This window comes from Mizuhopecten yessoensis, unplaced genomic scaffold (genome assembly GCF_002113885.1).
Source record: "Mizuhopecten yessoensis strain PY_sf001 unplaced genomic scaffold, ASM211388v2 scaffold4121, whole genome shotgun sequence".
Lineage (NCBI taxonomy): Eukaryota > Metazoa > Mollusca > Bivalvia > Pectinida > Pectinidae > Mizuhopecten > Mizuhopecten yessoensis.
In genome coordinates this window covers 100,707-121,430 of record NW_018405386.1, presented here as the reverse complement: position 1 = coordinate 121,430, position 20,724 = coordinate 100,707, and the positions used below count along the sequence as shown (strand labels likewise).

The following is a 20,724-nucleotide window of genomic DNA, read 5'->3' as shown; positions in this document are numbered from 1 at the left end:
GAGGACTCACTACAGGAACTAATCAAGGTAGGGAGAATATAGGCTGTAATACTGGGCAGGAAGAGGACTCACTACAGGAACTAATCAAGGTAGGTGGAATATAGGCTATAATACTGGGATTGAATACGTCCATGATAATGAACTATTGTGTTAAAGAAAAACAGAAGAACCTCATGGGGTAGACCAAAAAGGTGATAATTGTGGTATTTGGTATTGTAAGTATTTAAAAAACTACTCCTCCAAAATAATTCTTCCAATTTCAACCAAATTTGCAAATGTTACATAATGAATGGTGTTGTCTCCTTTAGGACTGTGAGAAAGAGCCCAAAATGGGGAATATTTGCAATATTGCTGATAATTAAAATATCATTTTGCTATGAAACCTACAAAAACAGGTGAGCAATACATATATAGACCCTCTGGACCTCCTTTTTGCCTTCAGTGTACTTTGAAAAATGTATGTATAAGCCTAACTCTTTCTGTTTGTGTTTCTCTAGGCTACGATATTCGCCTCCCAGGGTCCAGAGGCCCACCATTCCATGGGAACTGTGTTTGATGAAGATGCATCCGTCTTTTTCCTTGAACTTCTTGTCAAAGTTGTGCTGCAAAACAGGTAAGTTTGGTTTTCGGAGCATTTCTGGTCAAAAAAATATGACCAACCATAAAGCACTATGATAACCTTGATGTGAAATAAAAGTTAAAGTTCAAATTTAATGTTTATTAATGGTGTTGATAAAAAACAACTCAGAAATCCCTTCCTTGATATTCTGGTGGTGGTGGGGGTATGGATACCTCATAATAGAAATTTTTCTTGAAGTGTGATAAATTTATTCTGACGCTTGTTGATTTTAACTGCAGAGATAGAGTTACACCAGTTTGGCAGGCAGTTCGAGACCATATCTACAACCTTACTGTGAATGCAGGTGATCACACGTTCCTAGTGGAGCGAGCGGTCGTGGGACTTCTCCGATTATCGATCAGACTTTTACGCCGCGAGGATATCGCATCACAAGTTTTAACTTCCCTACGTATACTCTTAATGATGAAACCTAGCGTTATTCACAATGTGGCACGGCAAGTTTCGTTTGCCCTGCACGAGTTGTTACGGACTAACGCTGCCAATATACGCACGGCCCAGGATTGGTTCACACTCTTTATGCTTCTAGAGGTGGTAGGGGCTGGGGCCAACCCTCCGCCCATACTACAGACACACACAGAACAGGAACTCCCAGATGCTCTCTCAGATGCTGGTAGGTATATGTAGGTTTTGTATGATGGCTTTTATTTTTGCACAAAAATTAGTAAAAATAATTTGATAAGATATGATGCTTCAAAAAATTAAATGCAATAATCATCATTCAAACCCTTTATATCAGATTATATGTTAATAGATCTGCTCTGATTGTAATTATGTACATACATAAAGATAGTATTAAGCTTCTGTACCAGTTAAAATTATTTTTAACTCTTCATGTACTGCCTGCAGGAATGCCTTCCCCTGAGGTTCATACCATCAGTCACTATTTTCTCCATGTAAATGCAAATACAAACCTCTCAGAAAATTAGTTCCCTCGTGAAAGATGATTACTAAAAACTATTAATTTCAACATTATTGTTGGAAAATTAAACCCGAGAAATGTTCCAAGAACAAAAATTAGAGAGTGTGACCCTGTAAAATTCTTGGATGAACCAGAATTTCAATTAATCAGTCGCACAACCACAAAATTTGTCTATTTCGAACAGACATTGATCGCGTTAGCTTTAAGATAAGTTTTGCTGAAGATACATAAGTAAGTTTATTGTGTAGGTGCCCAGAGTGATAGTGAGGTGCCCAGCGGGTCTAGTCTGAATGACGGCTACCAGGAGAGAGGCTACACCTCAGACAGTGAACTGTACGAATCTCAGACCAAGACCCATCGAAGTCCGTCCCCACTCGAGGTCAGGCCAGTCCCTGAGAATGGAAGCTGGCTCCTGGTCAGTATCGTCAACAATATTTGTAGAAGTTCCTGGTTACTTTAGGTTCTGCATACGTTGGAATCATTTTAGTCTTAAATTATGCTCTGGTTTCTGAAGCTGCTTGGGTTCTAAAGACCATTTCATGAAATGTTGATAAAAATCCAACAGAATGTTATTTGAAAGATTTGGCAATATGACCCATTTAGAAAACACCACAGATAATACATTCTCCTAATATCACGATTTCCATGATAGATACAGATCTAGACCAATTTACGAGGCAGTGCTTAATTCTGACTCGGACATAAAAAGGGGGGTTTGGGTGTATGATACTGGTCTAAGAGACGATCACAATGTTATTTGGGGTTTTGGTACTCTTTCATCTCTTACATTGTACTGTTTGCTTTGGCGAATTACATTAGTTCAGGGGTTGTTTCCAAGGTTGTGGTTTTAGTGATAAGTGTTGTTTTTGTGTTGAATTATCAAATTCAACATGGCAGTGATTTTCTGTTTAATATAAAAAAAAATCCGCCAGTTCATGCAATCTGAAACTTGTTGTCATTATTCAGAATGATATAATTATGCAACAATTGTAACGAAGAATTGAAACATTTCTCTACATTTCATTCTACATTTAAGTTATGATGTTAAGAGAAGTTCATGTTGAATCACATGACGTTGAACTTTATATATCTTATTAATACTGTATAGAGAGATAAACAGGGGTTTTAGGGAAACATGATGTAAAAAGAAACATGATATTAAAACCATGTTACATTAAGCAACTTGACAATAAGCATATTGTGACATTAAGAGCAATCTACTGTAAATAATTTAGATTTGTATACTTTTGATGTTTGTCAGCAATAATAAACAGCCAAACAATGGTTTCACTTTGTTGTTATATCCAAATAAAACAGGTGAACAAGGAGAGCCATAATCTAGGGAAGGACGAGGAAGCTATCCCTAGGGTACAGCCCATTCCTAACCAGTTTAGCATAGAGCTTCCTGATGACTTGTGTTACTGTGACAGCAAGTCTCTCATCAAGTCCTCGGAAACCCTCTCCTTCCTGGTACGCGATGCGGCCCACGTTACACCTCTCAACTTTGAGAGCTGCGTCCATGCCATTCGATCATTTGTAGAGGCCAGTCTCAATGGAGGTAAGATTTATTTTTATACCCCAATATTGAGAGGGCATTTATTTGGACTGTTGATCCATCTGTCCATATGACATTTTTGGAGATGCAATTTAACAGATTGAAAATGACATTCTGTCAGACTTTAATTACGGAAAACAAATAGAAATATATTGATTTCTGAATTTACTTGACAGGACGTCAGCGACCGGCAGCACCTGTCAAACACGTTAAACACAAGGTGTCTCATAAAATGTCCAAATCTAAAAAGGAACAGGAAAAGATGAAACGCTCTCACTCATCGCCAACACATCTACACAACATGGTCTCGTCCGATGACGAGGGGGAGGGAGACTCAACAGCCGCTGGCCTTCACTCACTGTCAATTCAGCTGTTGGATTTAATGCACACCCTCCACACTAGAGCCGCCTCCATTTACACCTCCTGGGCCAAAGAAGATCACACAGCAGAGGAGTGTGAGGCGTTTGATGCTGGACACAGTTCTCTCTGGATCAAGTGCTGGTGTCCTCTACTCCAAGGTAATGAGGAATCTCAATTGCAGGCAGAAATACCTACTATTAAAACCAATATAGGATATGACAAATTTTAATGTTAAAAATGGCAGATTTCTGAAAAACTTTTTTTTAACTTTTATACAGATGATGATGATTCTTAGTTGTAATTAGAATCTTAAATCTTCAAATTTTACAATGTTGGATTTACTAGGCAAAATAACATCTGACAAGTGTTAACAAATTTATCTTTAGTTTGCTGCAAGATGGGATACTCTAATATTTTTGACATACCAACTTTTTTGCCCCTAGCCTTTTAAAACAAATCCAACCAATGTTGAATTCACCCGCCATCCACTTAGAGCTGTTATAGTAAAAATGACCCCAGAATTCCAAGTAAATCACTTCTTCCCGTTGTTGAGTGTCCTGCCTATTCTGTGCATATTATTACGAATTAAGAATAGGTGTCAATCGCAACAAGCTCGGGATCAGTTGAATTTTCTTTATTAGGATACGTCTACCGGTTTTACCCAAACTCCCAAAACAATCATATTAATTGTCGCAGAAACCAATTAAATATAACCACATCATTTCATGTTCCTTTTCTCCTTGATTTCTTTCAGAGAAGGATAAACAAACATTGATATCACTGATAAAATAGTAACTTGGAAATGACTGGACCCAAAAATTAAATCACATAAAGCATTAGCTTTCTTTTCATTCATTTTTTTATGCCATTTGTCTTAAAGATCATCAAAATTAAATCAGATGATAAATTTCTTTCATGCAGGAATTGCCCGTTTGTGTTGTGATACGCGGCGCCAGGTCCGCAGTCAAGCTTTAACCTACCTACAGAGGGCGCTACTGGTCCACGATCTTCAAACGCTATCAGCAGCTGAATGGGAGGCATGTTTTAACAAGGTAATACAAAGATTGAAAATCAATATTCTAATCTGAAAGGTTCTTCAAATCTGGTTGGTCACTGATATTCAGACGATACACGCTTCACATGACCAGGTTTGATCACTTTCGTTCAATGCTTGCATATGTTCTGATACAGTATACCTTGTAGGATTAATCAGATTTAATTTAGGAGCTATATTTCCTCAAACAGTTAATGAAATAAATTATTTAAATGAATTTAACAAATACTCCAGTAAGCTTTTGTCTTGAAACAGTGGATAAATTGCAGATAGATACATTTGAGAGGAAATGTGAAGTTAAGAATATTTCATTATTGTGAATGTGGTGCTTTAGGCTATTCCTAATCATCTGATTAGCTGACTTTGGTAATGACCGTTTACCTATGTTTGATGGTTACAGGTGCTGTTTCCACTACTAACAAAGTTACTGGAGAACATTAACCAACAGGACCCGACCGGAATGGAGGAAACGCGCATGCGGGCCTCCACACTTCTGTGTAAGGTGGGTTGTCCTTTAGCACAGCATCCAGTGTTGCTTCTAGGGTGCGGGATCGCGGAATTCCCGCAAAAATATAAAGAACCCCGCATAAATCAAACCTCAGTGCGGGCCTAATGCCGCAACTCTTTGATAAATCCCCCCTTTCAGACAATCCTTTGCGTTCATTTATTTCTTTCGCGGTTCAATCGTTGTCAATAACAAAGTCGGCCATGTTGTGCAAGAGACCGAAACGTCTTTTGAAATGACAGTTTTCATTGGCTAATTTATTAAAGCTACGCCAATCAGAATGGGGCTCTTAAAATAAACATTCTCGCACATGCGGCAACCTCGTACTGGACCTACACGAGGTCTAAGGTGAATGTACAGCTTCTAAATGAATAGGAAAAGAACGCTGTTTGAGTTTAGTTTCACGGCAAACCGCCACCATTTAGACAGGGATGAGAGAGAGGTTACCGACAAATCTGAAACCGAAACAGGCGAACCAAACAGTGAAACTGGAGCAGACGATGTCGAGCCCTCCCCTGCCTTGTCACTTCGCTCCTCAGCTGCTGCCTTTGGCAGCAGCACCCCCTATTTCATACTGAAGGGGCCCAAGGCCCCCCATTGGACAAATCCTAGAATCAGCACTGGCATCAGGTGGAATACACAATCCTACCTCAGTCAACAAGTATCTGAGATATTTATATGGTGTCATTTTATAAACCATTATCATTATCTCATAGAGATTTCCTAAGGAAACATATGGTCGTCAACCTTGTTAGTCGACCGTGACTCAGGATATTTAATTTTAAAATCTTCAAAAAGACGGTCAATATCAGAATTTTTAAAAGATGAAAAGTTGCACTGCAAAATTTTTTGGATTAACTAATGAGAACAAGATAAACAATGATGACCAATTATCACAAGTTCATGGACTTTTTATCCCGCTTAATCCTCATGTTTCACACTTCAAGCTTTCTATATGAGAAAAATATAAATTGTGAATGATTTCTGTTTAAATCTGATTAAATCTGATGATGTGTTTAATTCATCCCTATTTAAATGGTGTTTTTCCTGATATCCATCAGTCTTTCTGTGGATCCATGGATCGTCATAATGGACAAGAATTGGACAAAGTAGAAAAGGAACTTTCGTTAACATTACCTGAATTAATGCTGTACACTGAACATTGATATAGTGCTATGTTTCTAAACATTTTCTTCAGGTTGGTAAGTATGGATTGTGGAAAGATTCATGTAGCACATCCAGTAAGTGTTTACAAGTGACGTTTCGATGACTAGTACGGTATCTGCTCTTGTTTAAGTGTTTACCCGACTCAGATGTGATATATTGTACCAGACCTATATTTACCATACAGGTACCCTTTTTAATTCCAGGTGTTTCTACAGCACCTGAGTCCACTGTTGTCCCTAAGTACCTTCACGGCACTGTGGCTGACCATACTGGACTTCATGGACAAGTATATGCATGCCGACAAAAGTGACCTACTGGTAAAGATTCAGTTTGAGTAAAAAATGGGAATATTAAAGGAAAATTTTATTCAAAACTTAAAATTCATTTTTCCTTCTCAATACTACTGACACATGGGTCAGATTCAATTTCAATACAGATATTCTTATATGAGATTCAGTCTTGCATATGTAAATGGCTTAAATTTGTGCATCCTATTCAATTTTACAGATTTGTTGGTCAGATTCTGACATATATATATTTATATTTATGGCTCATATTTAATCCTTGTTCACTGCTAAGAAAATTGAAAAAACAGGAGAATTTTTCACCAAGATATTCTAGCCATTCTGATATGATATTATTTTAAGTGATTCATGTCATCATTTTGAAAGATGTAAATCAGTGTTCTACAGACATCAAAAGTATTCAAAAGCTGACATATTTAAAACTCTAGTCCCTTAAAGTTCTCTGACACACGATACATGTTATAAAAAAAACTCTTTATCAATTTGTTTTATTACTGGACAGTAAATAGCACGTGTTTGCATTTCTACAGAACTGTAATATATATGGGTGGGCTTATTAACAGGCATGGGCTTATCACCGGATACATACAGTATTCTGGAGTGTTAAGGCAAATGAGGTATATTATATAAATAATTGGTCCTGTTTGCGCACAGCTGGAAGCGATACCGGAATCGCTGAAGAACATGTTGCTTGTGATGGACACGGCAGGGATCTTCCAGACGTTGGACGGGACTGAGTCTCAACTATGGAAGCTCACCTGGGATAGAATCGACACCTTCCTACCTCATCTACGTCAGGAATTGTTCAAGTCTCACCCATCTGGTTAGTCCAGGATTCAGTTGTTTTATTTACATGGTATTTTACAGGTGTTAAGGAAATAACTTTCAAATATGGTTTTATGATATTGCAAAATGTTCATTAACTGGGTTAGACACTAACCATTTTATTTGCTTTAAGGACCAATTTAAATAGATAATTCGCAACCTCGATTTTACTAGACCGAGATCTGGCGGCTGAAATCAACATTCCCAGCAGTAATAAAGCACTATATATTAAGCCAAAGGCAAACGAGGGACATCAAAACCTCTTATAGCAGTGTAAATATGATAAAGTCCTGCAAAATTTTGACAATCAGCACCCAGATTTCCAATATTATTAAGCAGTTGAACTTTTTTGAAAAAAATATTCTTATTGGTTAATTTACTTAGGACTAGTTAAGATAGGTAGTCTACTAGATGAAATCTATTAGTCTTGGGCTAAAGGTCCAGAGAATGTTAATGTTGAAACCAGTTTCTTTCATGTCTTTCTGCGTGTGTTTGTAACAGAAATTAAAAAGGTGATTAAGACCCAGCCAGTGAGTGATGTGTCGGCCCCCACTTCTACAGACGCCCCCTCTCCACCTCCAGGGACGACACACGAACCCCCAAGGCAGGAGGAAGTTCCCCTTGAGGGTATTACGGTTGTGAATAATGACGCAGGTACAGTTTTGTGATGACTTCAGGTGCCGGAAGTGTATTTCAAGATACTGTAGAGAAGTTCATTGCTAGAGCCGCTATAGAATAAACTATCTCCCCGCCGCACAAATTTAGTGTTGCTTACTGTGCTTTACAGCTGTAGAGCTATACACTTTCAGTCCTATTTATCTTTTACAGACTTGTAGACTGTATAATATAATTTTGAATTGAAATGTCTCCCAATCTCCAGATTTATTTTGACATATTTGCATGACCTTGAAATATAAGTTTAAATATTGCTTTGTATTTTAAAGTGTATTATATTTAGTTACATATGGTATAGAACTATACTTTTACAATCATCTAAATGTATATGCTGTGGAAGTTATATGCTATTTATAACTTGGAATTGTTGCTGTGCTGTTAAATTTGCAGTTTCTGTGTGTTCAGTGGAACCAGGAATATTAGGTGGTACAGCAAATGATATACATTGTATAAGACATTTGAATGAATCTTTGATTTTATAGTACTTCAGGCTGATAAATAACGGTACTTTGTCAAAGTTGTCCTGAAAAGTTAATCAGATTTCAAAATCTGTCTTGATTTCTTTGTCAAACAATGGTCAAAGACAAGTTGTTCTGTCAGCAAAGTAACTCATTCACCCCTGAAGCACATTTGAACTCTTCTAATTCAAAGGTTGGAATAGTTCATTATAAAATTTCAGGGGTGAATGATTGAAAACAAGAATACTGTTGGTTCCACTGTATACAAACTTTCTCATAACTGTACTAACATGGTGTAAAATTAATTACGACATAATAGGCTTGTCTTAAAAAAATGTCATACTCAATCTGGGGGAGAATTCAGGAGCTTCCTAAGTATCAGCGATTGATATTTGTTATTTATTAAGGATCATGGATTCAGTTGTTCACAATGTTCGTGGTTTTGTGTGTCGAGTCACCGTTTGTTGTCAGTTTGTGTACTCCGTGTGGAAATTCTCATGTTACTTTTTGAAGATGTCTCGCAGTGTTTGTTTATTGATTTGATTTTTTTATTGTTACATTGTGATATAAGTTTTAGTTAGCTCACCTGTTTGTTAGCTTTCATTTTCTTTCCCTGTCTATGTCAATAAACAAAATTGTTTTTTCAATCAGTTTGAGAAAGGGTATAAAGAAAAGTTAAGGAATATATTTTGCCACTATTTTTCAGGGGTAAGAAAGTAAATATCTTAGAAGTTTAGCTTATAATTGCTACAGTAATTAACTGGAACAGTCCACTGGTCTGTATATGTATGATTCTAAGCTTTTTGAACTTTGGTGCTCGGGAGGGGGGGCTGGCGGGCTGGCTATGATAAGATTTCAAATGAATTGACAGCTGAAGAAGGCTGTTTAGTTGAGATGTAGTGTTTTATTTTCCAAGAAATTATACATTATACAGGAACTGTTGTAAACTTTGCTATCTGAATATTGAAATCCTTACTAACAAATTTCTACTGTTGATTCACAGTAAAACATGTTTATAATAGTCACATGAAGAAAGTGTTTCCTGCAAATAAATTTTGAGCCTTTAAATTGTATAATCTCGTATATTGTAAACATGGAAATTTAGATACAGCAATGATTTCACTTGTTACATTGTTGTCCATGTTTTTATATAAACCGCTCCTCATCTCCAAATCACACCAATGTTAAAAAGTAACCACAGCAAGATCCTCCTCATCAACAGATATACAATACTACTGTATACTGGAAATCTTTCACCCAATCGTATATTGGCTATTACTGGTAAAATCTGTGGTCGCCAAATGATAATTTCGCCCTTCATGTGTTATTGCTATATATGATATGCTGTGTTCTATATTCGCTGTCATGCTTAGATTCGGCTTCATGAAATGACCTTAGCTGTTAATAGAACATGAAACAAAAGAAAACCAAACCAAACCAATTTCCCTCATTGCTGTGAGCAAAAGAAGGCAATAGTGACACTGTGGTGAAGATTTACCAGTAAACAGTATTTATTTCGATATTTCTCATGGCTTTGTTATAAACATGTTTTGCTTTGATCATATATCTTGTTCATTTTCTTCATAATACTTTGTTGTTGTCAGAGCTGTTTGCAATGTTTTCTCTAAACTTTGTTTGGTTTGTTCTTACACTAGGAGTTCCTTCCACGTGTATGGAGCGTCACCCCCCAGGCACTCTCACCTACCCTTACTACCAGCAAACACAACAACCCACCCCTCCCTATCTGCTCCACACACCCTCCCCCCTCAAAAACACGCCCCTCCTCCTCACCGAGACAGACGGGGGAAGTGCTGCCTTCTCAGGAGTACCGCTGTTACTAAACCCAGACATAATGCAGGGTACCTCAATACCTTATATTTCTCCACAAGTAAGTCATGTCTTATGTCCGTCATCTGCCATGTAATGATACCTGTCAATTGTCGAATCATTTCACGAACAGACAAATGTCACTTATCGATTCAATCTGACAACTGCCACAATTTGCATTTTTACACGATTTTCCAATAACAGTCTGCAGCAACACTACGACAAATGTATGGTGAAGCCTGGCTACAGTTTATTTCACTATCTTGCGGAAGAACTTTACGATGAATACCTTGGGATATTCAGCAGAATTTCACAAACTATACCTTATTTAACTTTACATGTCAATGTCCCAAAAATAATCCCAACCATGTGCTTCATCATCGAGGAGAAAATACAGATTTTTTCCCAATTGTAGATAGAGGATTACCTTCAGTTAGGCATATTATGATGTCTGTCTGTTTGTCCATTTTTCAGTATTTTTCCTCTGTTGACATCGCAATTTTTTTAATACCACATGTTCATTTAACTTCTTAAACTGATAATATTTGGTATTAAAGCAGCATTTTTTCCGGTAGTTCTGTCTTAAGGTCAAGGTCATTTAAGTTTGATTCTTCTATCTGATTGACTGATGGTTTTGGTGTTAATTTTAAGACCCGCTTTACGGTGGCAATAACTCACCTTGTATACAGAGGTATAACCTGTGTATTCAAAATTAACAGATTGACAAATTAACACATGGTGATGGTTTAATACATGTAAGATGTTCCTGTTCCAGTCCGGTTAGACACCTTGTGTTAAATGCTAATTATATCATACATTAAAAAAAAAATCACAGTCAATTGCTGAGTTTTCAACTTATCAGGTCTTAAACAAGCATGATAGCCGAGTTAAATGGCAGCTATATTCAACTGGCCACCAATTATATCTCTGCAGCTATTAAACCAGGATGCTGTCAAAAAGTAATATCGATTCTTTTTCATTTGCGAAATAAAATGACTTTTTACGATCATCACAAAAATCACTAAAGCCTTTTTTTAAACAAAGTTCCATTTCATGCAGCTCCTCTAGATCTATTTTGATGAAAAATGAAAAGATTTGAGAAATTCTTGTTTTTTAAAAAAAATAGCTGTGTATAGAGGGAGATAACTCTGATAAGAAGGGAGATAACTGTGATGAACCATTTGTAGACTGGTGAAGAAACAGGATTAAGGTTGGGCAATTGACTATTTAGTTATAATTAAGTTTGTTTGGATTTAAGTTGTGTTTTACCATCATAAAACTGATTCTATTAGTTTCTTTATATTCACTTCCTATCCATTCTGTCAACATCATTAGGCTCCCTTCACTAGCTTCTGTAGAAATTGTCTCCCTTTATCATACAATAGTTTACCATTAGGCTAGTTTCCTTGTTTCGCTTTCCATATGCAATCTATTATGCCATTCTTATCTAATTCAAAGCCTTCACTGTATTCATCTATGATATACTTAGAGTATAATCTCGCAGCTTTAAAATCCATGGGTTCCGCTATTACTGTACCTTGCATATCTTATTTGCACCCTTAGAATGTCATGAAAAATCATAGGGCCACAATTAGCCATTTGATTGGTTCGGACATAAAAATAACCTGACCAATCACTAGGCTGATCCCTGTCCCATGAAGATTACAGATGTCCTGCACCAAACTTAAAGCTGGTCAATTTTGCCATAATACTGTGGCTTGATTACTTTTATATTTTACCATAGATCAAAAATATAAAAGAATTCATAACAGCTCCTCGTCAATTGGTATCATTTGCAAGGTGTCAGGTCCAGAGCCTTAAATTTTGGCATCACATATAACAAGGGTGTAGAAAACGTGTCAATCGAGAACAGAACCCTTGCATTTGGAAGATGATAATTCGACAACACTGCATCGGGGGTTATGTTCTTGTTAGAACTTATTCTACCTAATCAGCCTGATGCCATTAAAGTTCCCAGTATGAGTAAACACACAATATATATGTCATTGAGTATTTAATAAAAGGCCACCAGAGCTTGACTAATGATGAAGAGTTGTCAGATTCTACCTCATAGTGTATCATAGAGAAACAGAGTGAAGAGTTTTGTTAAAATCAGTTTGTCTACCTGTCTATTTTCATCTTCAGTTAACTGGAAAACTTCCTTTCCATCATAAAATAAATTAATGCAAGTAGGCAATGACTTAATACAGTTGAGTTAATGCAAGAAGGTAATGACTTAATACAGTTGAGTTCATGCAAGTAGGTAATGACTGAATACAGTTGAGTTAATGCAAGTAGGGAATGACTTAATACAGTTGAGTTAATACAAGAAGGCAATGACTTAATACAGTTGAGTTAATGCACGGAGGTAATGACTTAATACAGTTGAGTTAATGCAGGTAGGTAATGACTTAATACAGTTGAGTTCATGCAAGTAGGTAATGACTGAATACAGTTGAGTTAATGCAAGTAGGCAATGACTCAATACAGTTGAGTTAATGCAAGTAGGGAATGACTTAATACAGTTGAGTTAATGAAAGTAGGTAATGACTTAATACAGTTGAGTTCATGCAAGTAGGTAATGACTGAATACAGTTGAGTTAATACAAGTAGGTAATGACTTAATAAAGTTGAGTTAATGCAAGTAGGTAATGCCTTAATACAGTTGAGTTAATGCAAGAAGGTAATGACTTAATACAGTTGAGTTCATGCAAGTAGGTAATGACTGAATACAGTTGAGTTAATACAAGTAGGTAATGACTTAATAAAGTTGAGTTAATGCAAGTAAGCAATGACTTAATACATCTGAGTTAATGCAAGTAGGTAATGACTCAATACAGTTGAGTTAATGCAAGTAGGCAATGACTTAATACAGTTGAGTTAATGAAAGTAGGTAATGACTTAATACAGTTGTGTTAATGCAAGTAGGTAATGACTTAATACATCTGAGTTAATGCAAGTAGGAAATGACTTAATACAGTTGAGTTAATGAAAGTAGGTAATGACTTAATACAGTTGAGTTAATACAAGTAGGTAATGACTTAATAAAGTTGAGTTAATGCAAGTAGGTAATCACTTAATACAGTTGAGTTAATGCAAGCAGGTAATGACTTAATACAGTTGAGTTCATGCAAGTAGGTAATGACTGAATACAGTTGAGTTAATACAAGTAGGTAATGACTTAATAAAGTTGAGTTAATGCAAGTAGGTAATGACTTAATACAGTTGAGTTAATGCAAGTAGCAAATTCAGTGATATTGTTAAGGAACCTGAATTTTTATCTTTCTACTTTTTGTACACACAATATGAGCACATAGAAAAACACCTAAAAATGCATTTTACCAAAACAATTATAATACTTAATGAGATCAGTTCTTGATCATCAGAATCTTAATGAAGCTTTTTGAACTGTTGTTGCTCAGACCAGGATAATACCTGGTATCCTTGTATCAATGTTCTTGTTGGTTCAAAAGTTACACTCATACACCATATATACATACAATATACGAAAAAACAGATAACAGTGAATTGTTTCAAAGTATTTGTTTTTAAATGTACTTTTTATTATTCTGTTTTTTTTATATTGTCAATGTGTGATCATTTTCTTTTTGATATTTTAGTACTTCTGTGTTTCAAGTTGCCTTAAGGATGTACTCTTCTGAGGTTTCAGTCACGTTCAAGTCTCGTTTTAATCTGGTGTAACGGGGTTTTGTAATATTTAACAAATTATGATAGGTTTAATAGCAAACACACATCTGAAAAACATGTCAAAAAACTAGATGTCTGTTGTGTGCAGAACATTTTTTACAGGAATTTGAAAAAAATGACCAATTTGGCGGCCATTTTGAAAAAGTGTATTTATGTGAATTTTTTGCGCTTCACAAAGGGCAAAAACTCACTTTTTTTTGACACTAGATTGATCACTTAAATTGTCATTGTGTCACCATTTTTAAATGTAGCAGGTTCAATTTTGCTGTACAACTTTATAATGTTCAATATAATTAAAATAATATGCCAAAAAGTGGAAAGTTATATATTATTAGTATTCTTTTTACATATTAGGGTAACTGAAGCACTTTTGATTTTTGACCCCGAAAAAGGTGAAAAATAACACAAATAATAATGGGACAAAAAAAGAAGCACACCGACCCCCCATTTTTGTGGCTGTTTTAGAAAGAGAAACACATTTTCTTTTGATTCATTGAATACTAAAAAAAGTTAAATACAGGATTTTTTTATATCAAGCGTTTAATCTGCAAAAAATGGTGAAAAAACGTGCATTTTTTCATTTAAAAATAAGGGGTAGGGGTAACTAAAATCGCATTTCTGAGTAAAATGAATACGATTAAGAAATTTTACTTCCATAATTTAAATGAAAATAATATATAATCAATTCTACAAACATTCATACATATCTGATAACACACTTGGAAGAAATTGTATGAATGTGTTCTGCAAATGGTCAAAACCCGAAAATTCACCTAAAATCACCTATTGTGTTAAATTGGTAATTTTGACCGATCATAGTACAAAAACTAACACACGGACATTTTTTTTTTTTGCATTTTATACTATGCTGTTATCTCCTTTTTCCAAAAATCAATATAAGAAAAAAAGTTTAATACAGGAATTTGTTGACTTCTCAGAGGTGTACATCCTTAATAACCATTCTGTTTCCTTCTTTCATTTTGTTAAAAAAAGTTTTGTTGAGTTGTTTATATTTGCATATTTTTCTTTTTCAAATTGAAGTTTTATCATTGCAGAAAACAACAGGATTGATGACAGAAAACCCGTGATAAATTCTCCGTCTCATGCTAAATCTACTGGAATCTATCCTGTCCACGACGTGTGATATGTCCAATGTGATACGGAATTCCATTGGATAGACCAGATGTAATAAGGCATGTCATTGGTCCACACCTAGAAGCAACATGCCAATGAGCAAATGCAACACAAAACACCATTGGACCAGAAAGATGTTACGCTGCTTTTCATTGGACCACAGAAATCTTCTGTCAGTGTTGATATGCAAAACACAACACCATTGGCTAAGCTAAATGTAGCACTTCCACATCGATTTCCATCAACCTGCAGAAATCTTTTCCCAGTAATTATGTCACTTAGGACACCATTGGCTCATCTGGATGTTACACTGCTTTCCATTGGTCAACAGAAACCTTTGCCAGTGACCATACTGATGGAACAATTAAATGGATAGTAGTTGGTGTAAGATTAGTCTATTCAGTATACAATTGTAGACTCCAGTATCATTTTAATTCAGCTTGCCACTGGTTAACAGATATTTTAATCTCATTCAAGTCAGATTTCCTATATGTAACAGAGTATGCCATTTGACAATTTACAAGACATTCCTCCAGTCAGATTGAATACAACACTCCATACATAATGTGATATGTAACACAGTCAGTGATTGGATATTATGGACCTTATGCGAGATGAAACAAAACTTTCTATTGGTTAACAATAGTACACCTTGGTAGTGATGCTTTTTGTGTAAGACAGGCTCAAAGATGAACACCTGTGTCATTCAATATGTAATGCAAGATATGATTGGAGTTGTGTGTCTGTTACAAGTGTTCTTATTGGTTTAACTGAGACATTTTATTTCTGTACTTTTTAAAATGTACTGCATTTTATTCCGAATAACAATTGTACTCGTGTATGGAATGCATGACAGTCTTTGATTGGTGAAATCAGATTGAAAGACAGGATTTATTTGGTCACTAGTGCAGTGTTGACAGAATGTAAAACAGTATTTGATTGGTTGCTTTTCAGAATGGAAAACAGTATTTGATTGGTTACTACTACACAGTATGTAAATCTGTTTTATTGGTTACTAAATAGCGAGATTCATCACTACATACAGAAAGTTGAACAGTATATTGACAATTGGTAATTGACACTATACAATATGTAATACGTTGTCTGGTTGGTCATCAAATACAGGATGTGACACATCATTTGATTGGTTAAGGCAGACTGAATAAAATGTAAGACTGTTTGATTGGTCATGGAATGGAATGCAAGGCTGCATTTGATTGGTAGACAAATTCAAAGTCATTTTGACGAGAATCTGATGATAAAGATGTATTAAAGTTTAAAGGAGTGAATTAAATTTTGTGATATTTTTTTTTTGTCTAACATAAACTTTGTCCAGAAATTATATTGCATTTTTCTCGGCAACGAATCTGCTGTTGACAAATATTTGTCATGTTTTTAATAGATCGCACATTAGCATGCTTTGTGATGTCGCATAATTTTGCGGTAAATATAAATGTGAAAGTACTTTTTTTCCTTTTACAAAGGAAGCTACTTCGTGAAATTTGTTAAAAAAAATATCTAATGTTTCATATAAATTGTCTTGTTCTTTTAGGTAAGGTCATCCTTTGAATTGTTTTTAGGGAAAACAGCTTTGATTTCAAGGTAAACCACCAACGTTAATATTATATCCTAGTGGTATGCTGTTTCCTGTTATAAGAACTCCTTGGGGAAAGACAAGCCAGTTTTGTGTTTTCGTAACCACATGATTTTTCATGCGGTTGCTGATGAAACATTACTAGCAATAATGGAACATAATTATTGAAATATTTCAGACATTGTCACAATATACACAGATTCCCTTTTCACCCTTACACTACAAGCTAATGTCAAACAAGGTTTAATGATGACAAATTAATACATTAGGTTGTTCATTTGATGAAAAAATGAATAGAAACCAGCAAATTTATATGATTGCAAGGTTTCTTGTTTGAGAGCTCGGCCACATTGCGACTGCCTAGTCATGATCAATTATTGTACATATGTTTCCCAAATGTATACTTTTATCAGCACTGCAACAATAGTGATGGTGCAGGCAAAGTGATCGTTTACATTAAATCCAATGCTTGGACTTTCAAGTGCCAATTTTCCCCTACTTTCTATTATCTATAAATATTGGTATAATTATACATAGGATAATGTAGCTGTATGTTCCAAGTTAAATTATAGATATTTTGGTTCATATTTCAACTTTATTCGGCTTAGCAGAATTTGAGGTTGTGAATGATATGTTTTACTGACTTTCCAAATTCTTACCTTATTTTATTGAGCTTCCTGAGATGTCATCCCAGAGAACTGCTGTAAATGTACAGCCCCTTTCCCATATCTGGTTCAACCAGTTTGTCTGTTTTTAAATGTAACATTTTTGGGTATAAATCCTGTTGGACCTGCAAATGGTTATGCAGGCCTTTGCAAGATTTTGTCAAGGATCACATGAAAGCAGTATCAGATTACTAGGTCTAGGTCCGACCTTATTTAATAAACAAACGATGCTGGTCCAACCAATTCAACCATTTGGTTTCGCGATAAACGAATGTGGCCTAGGTTTATACTGCAAATCAACATTTGAAAAGAAAAAAAACTTTCTTCTGACATTTGGAATAGATATTTAATAAAGGAAAGCCTATTTGGTAACCAAATTAAATTTGATGAGACTGTTACATTTATACTAGTCTATTCCTACAGTTTAATCATTCAGCAGAACCTCATTAGTTTGGACGCAGTGTTTTACAAAAATAAATCAAGTATTGGCTTTGGATTGATGAAACAGGAAATGTCGTAGAATTACAGCCAAGGAGGGGTTATGTCCCCTGGGAATTTTTTTCTTATGAATATGAAATTATTTTTTGACTAAAACTAATTATTATATAATCTTGTGTCTACAGGGGTTTGTAGTTAACCATGTTTTCTATTATACTCCAGATGACAGAGGCTACATTTTTGTAGGTACATGTTATCTTAGAATTATTAATTTAATTATAACGATGTCTAAATGTTTTGAAGATATCAAGCAGATTTATGTTGTCATATTCAGATTAGGGTCTGTCTGGCTTAGGAAGTTTCTTAAGTACTAGTGTTGCTTATACTAAACAGTATGGAAATGGAAACGTGTGGGAAAAATTATATGTTTTTAAACAAAATTCACCACTAGGAAGGGATGGTGTGTTATGTGTTTGTAATAGAAGGGGTTTAATGAAAAACACTATTAGACACGTCTGCTGTATAAAATAGAAGAAATAATTTGTAAATTATCTCAAAGAAGAGAAGTTGTACATTTGTACATTGTTAACATATATAAACACATGTGTATCGTAAACAGAGAGAACAGGTTTGTGTGACTAACAGAATTTGTGTGTCCGGTGTCGACTAAAGGGGAACTTTGATTTTGTATTTACATAATTGTTAGTTGTTGATGCTATACAGAAGTATTTTAAATAACTATCTTAATTAATAAAAGAACTGCTTGTATATAGGAAATAAAGTAAATTATTGTTGTTAACGAAAACATCTTAATTAATATCAGTTATCTCCCTTGTTGTGTCGTGCAATATTTGATTTTACCTAATCGTTTGGTATTGCAGAATTGTTATTTTTCCTTTAAAAATTTTGGAATATGATGTTCTGTCAAAACTTTCATATCTTGTTTAATCAATAATATTACATGTATCGCTCAGTTAGAAACCATTGTATGTAGTATAAAAGTAGTAACTTCCTGTGTGTAAAAAAGAATATCCACTTTGAAAACTAGAAATAGGTTAAGAACGCCTTCTTTTGCCCCATTGCCCAACATAAATAACAGTGCCATTAATGTTTATAAGTGGAAACAAACCGTTTAAATACAATTTCATAATACTCAGTTTAAATAGAAAAACAGCATGCATCAGAAAAAAACACATCCAGATGAAGGAATATATCTGACATGTTTGTGTTGTGTCACTTAATGAAATTTACCTGATTTTGTCAATTACAAATTTTATTCTATAAATAAAGTGTTTGCAGGACGGTGATTTCACAGTCAGGAGACATGAAAGAATCTATGCTAAGATTTTCATGTAATTTTACCTGGAAATCTGATGGATTTACGTTCAATATTTTTTAATTGAAATAATTATAATCACACTCTAGGCCTACTTATTTAAGATTTTTTTCTTTCCAGTGGTTCAATGTTTATTCAGTCTTTGTTTTGGACTAGAAAAAGACTTTATACCTCTCAACCGTTTTTCACAGGTTCTACTTTTGTGGAAAATAGTTGATGTAGACGATGAAAACGGTAAAAAAATAGATCCATACATAGACTTACCGGTATACATATGACCATTACAGCTTACATTCCAGTTTGAAAGTAATACAGCTTTTTTGGGTGTATTAATTCTTTTAATATTGGATTTAAAGTGTTAACCTTAAAAAAATGTCTCGGTTGTTGATATATCTCAGATGATGAGTTAGTAGCATTTATATGCTGAATCCTCGACTCTCTGACTGTTTAGCATCACTGGCGATCTATCATGCAATCCTGCAGCCACTGGTGATCTATCTACCCAGTCTAGACAGAAATTTTAACAAGTCAATGGCTGTCCATATAGTCTAGTGTGAAAAACAATTCACAGGCTATCCACCGGGTCCAGATCAGCCTATTAAAAAAGACAATTTTCCAAAGTTTCTGTCTTCAGCAAAATTTAAGAGTTTTTGAAATAATGTAATTGAAATTTAAGTTATTTTTTTATGGTGCAGGAACACTTTATACGAACACATGATACTGTAGCTATGGTAACGTTATGGTTCATTAGATATTGAAAAAAAACCAGCTCATACATCAGTATTGTTTTATCAATGTTAATTTCAGTTACTTTACACTGAAGTGATAGGTATAAAATTTGAGGTACTAATACTGTAATATATTCAATCTATTATAGGTAAGAAAGATAAATTAACATTATGTAGTTAGAACTTTGTTTTGCTCAAGGGTGTTCATTCTGATTAAAGTAACTTGTTGTAATATCTTACGAGGTGAACAAGGGGAGAGTATTAACCCTGTTTATCACAACCAGATTATCAGGAAGTGACACCATTGTTCACAAAAAATGGTGTGAAGAGCATTAATTACATGGCAAAAGTTACAATGTCACCTGTTTAAACCGAAACCTGTATCATTTGGAAACCTGTTTAACCAGACTTGGTGACACAATAACTTTTCTTTGTAAAAAGAGGTATGACAACCTTTCTATTCTGATTTTTTTTTTATTACTGTTCAGGCAAGACAGGTTTATCTCTTCATTTTAGACAGGTTTTGTTGTTCAGTGTGGACAGGTTCAGTGTTCTGTTTATGCAGGTTTCACTGTTCTGTTTAGGAAGGTTTTACTTAGGGTGGTATGACCCATTTCTATATTTGTGAAAATTTTACTTTCAATTGTTTTTGACTTGTTTAACCTTTGACCTCCAAGTTCACCTTTGACCTTTGTTGGGTGAAACTGGCCATCCATGGTTCAGAGGTCAAGCTGATCTGACCTAAATAGTGTCGTGTTTTTTTTCTATTTATTATTGTTAATGTTTTGTGTGTACCTGTGATTATGGCTATGTGATATATATGTATATCAA

At 34.9% G+C, this 20,724-nt stretch overlaps 1 protein-coding gene across 1 annotated transcript in view; it reads left to right on the top strand.

Moving 5' to 3' along the window:
* LOC110448535 (Golgi-specific brefeldin A-resistance guanine nucleotide exchange factor 1-like) overlaps positions 1 to 20,724 on the top strand; it is a 43,307-nt gene extending 22,583 nt beyond the window's left edge. Inside the window, exons 25-37 of the mRNA XM_021494821.1 lie at positions 2 to 89; positions 498 to 613; positions 859 to 1,250; positions 1,808 to 1,974; positions 2,877 to 3,117; positions 3,291 to 3,632; positions 4,396 to 4,526; positions 4,929 to 5,030; positions 6,404 to 6,517; positions 7,160 to 7,328; positions 7,832 to 7,984; positions 10,119 to 10,351; positions 15,054 to 20,724. Of these exons, the coding sequence (XP_021350496.1) occupies positions 2 to 89; positions 498 to 613; positions 859 to 1,250; positions 1,808 to 1,974; positions 2,877 to 3,117; positions 3,291 to 3,632; positions 4,396 to 4,526; positions 4,929 to 5,030; positions 6,404 to 6,517; positions 7,160 to 7,328; positions 7,832 to 7,984; positions 10,119 to 10,351; positions 15,054 to 15,086 (2,281 nt within the window). The 3' untranslated portion in view covers positions 15,087 to 20,724. The remainder of the gene's footprint in view (position 1; positions 90 to 497; positions 614 to 858; positions 1,251 to 1,807; positions 1,975 to 2,876; positions 3,118 to 3,290; positions 3,633 to 4,395; positions 4,527 to 4,928; positions 5,031 to 6,403; positions 6,518 to 7,159; positions 7,329 to 7,831; positions 7,985 to 10,118; positions 10,352 to 15,053) is intronic.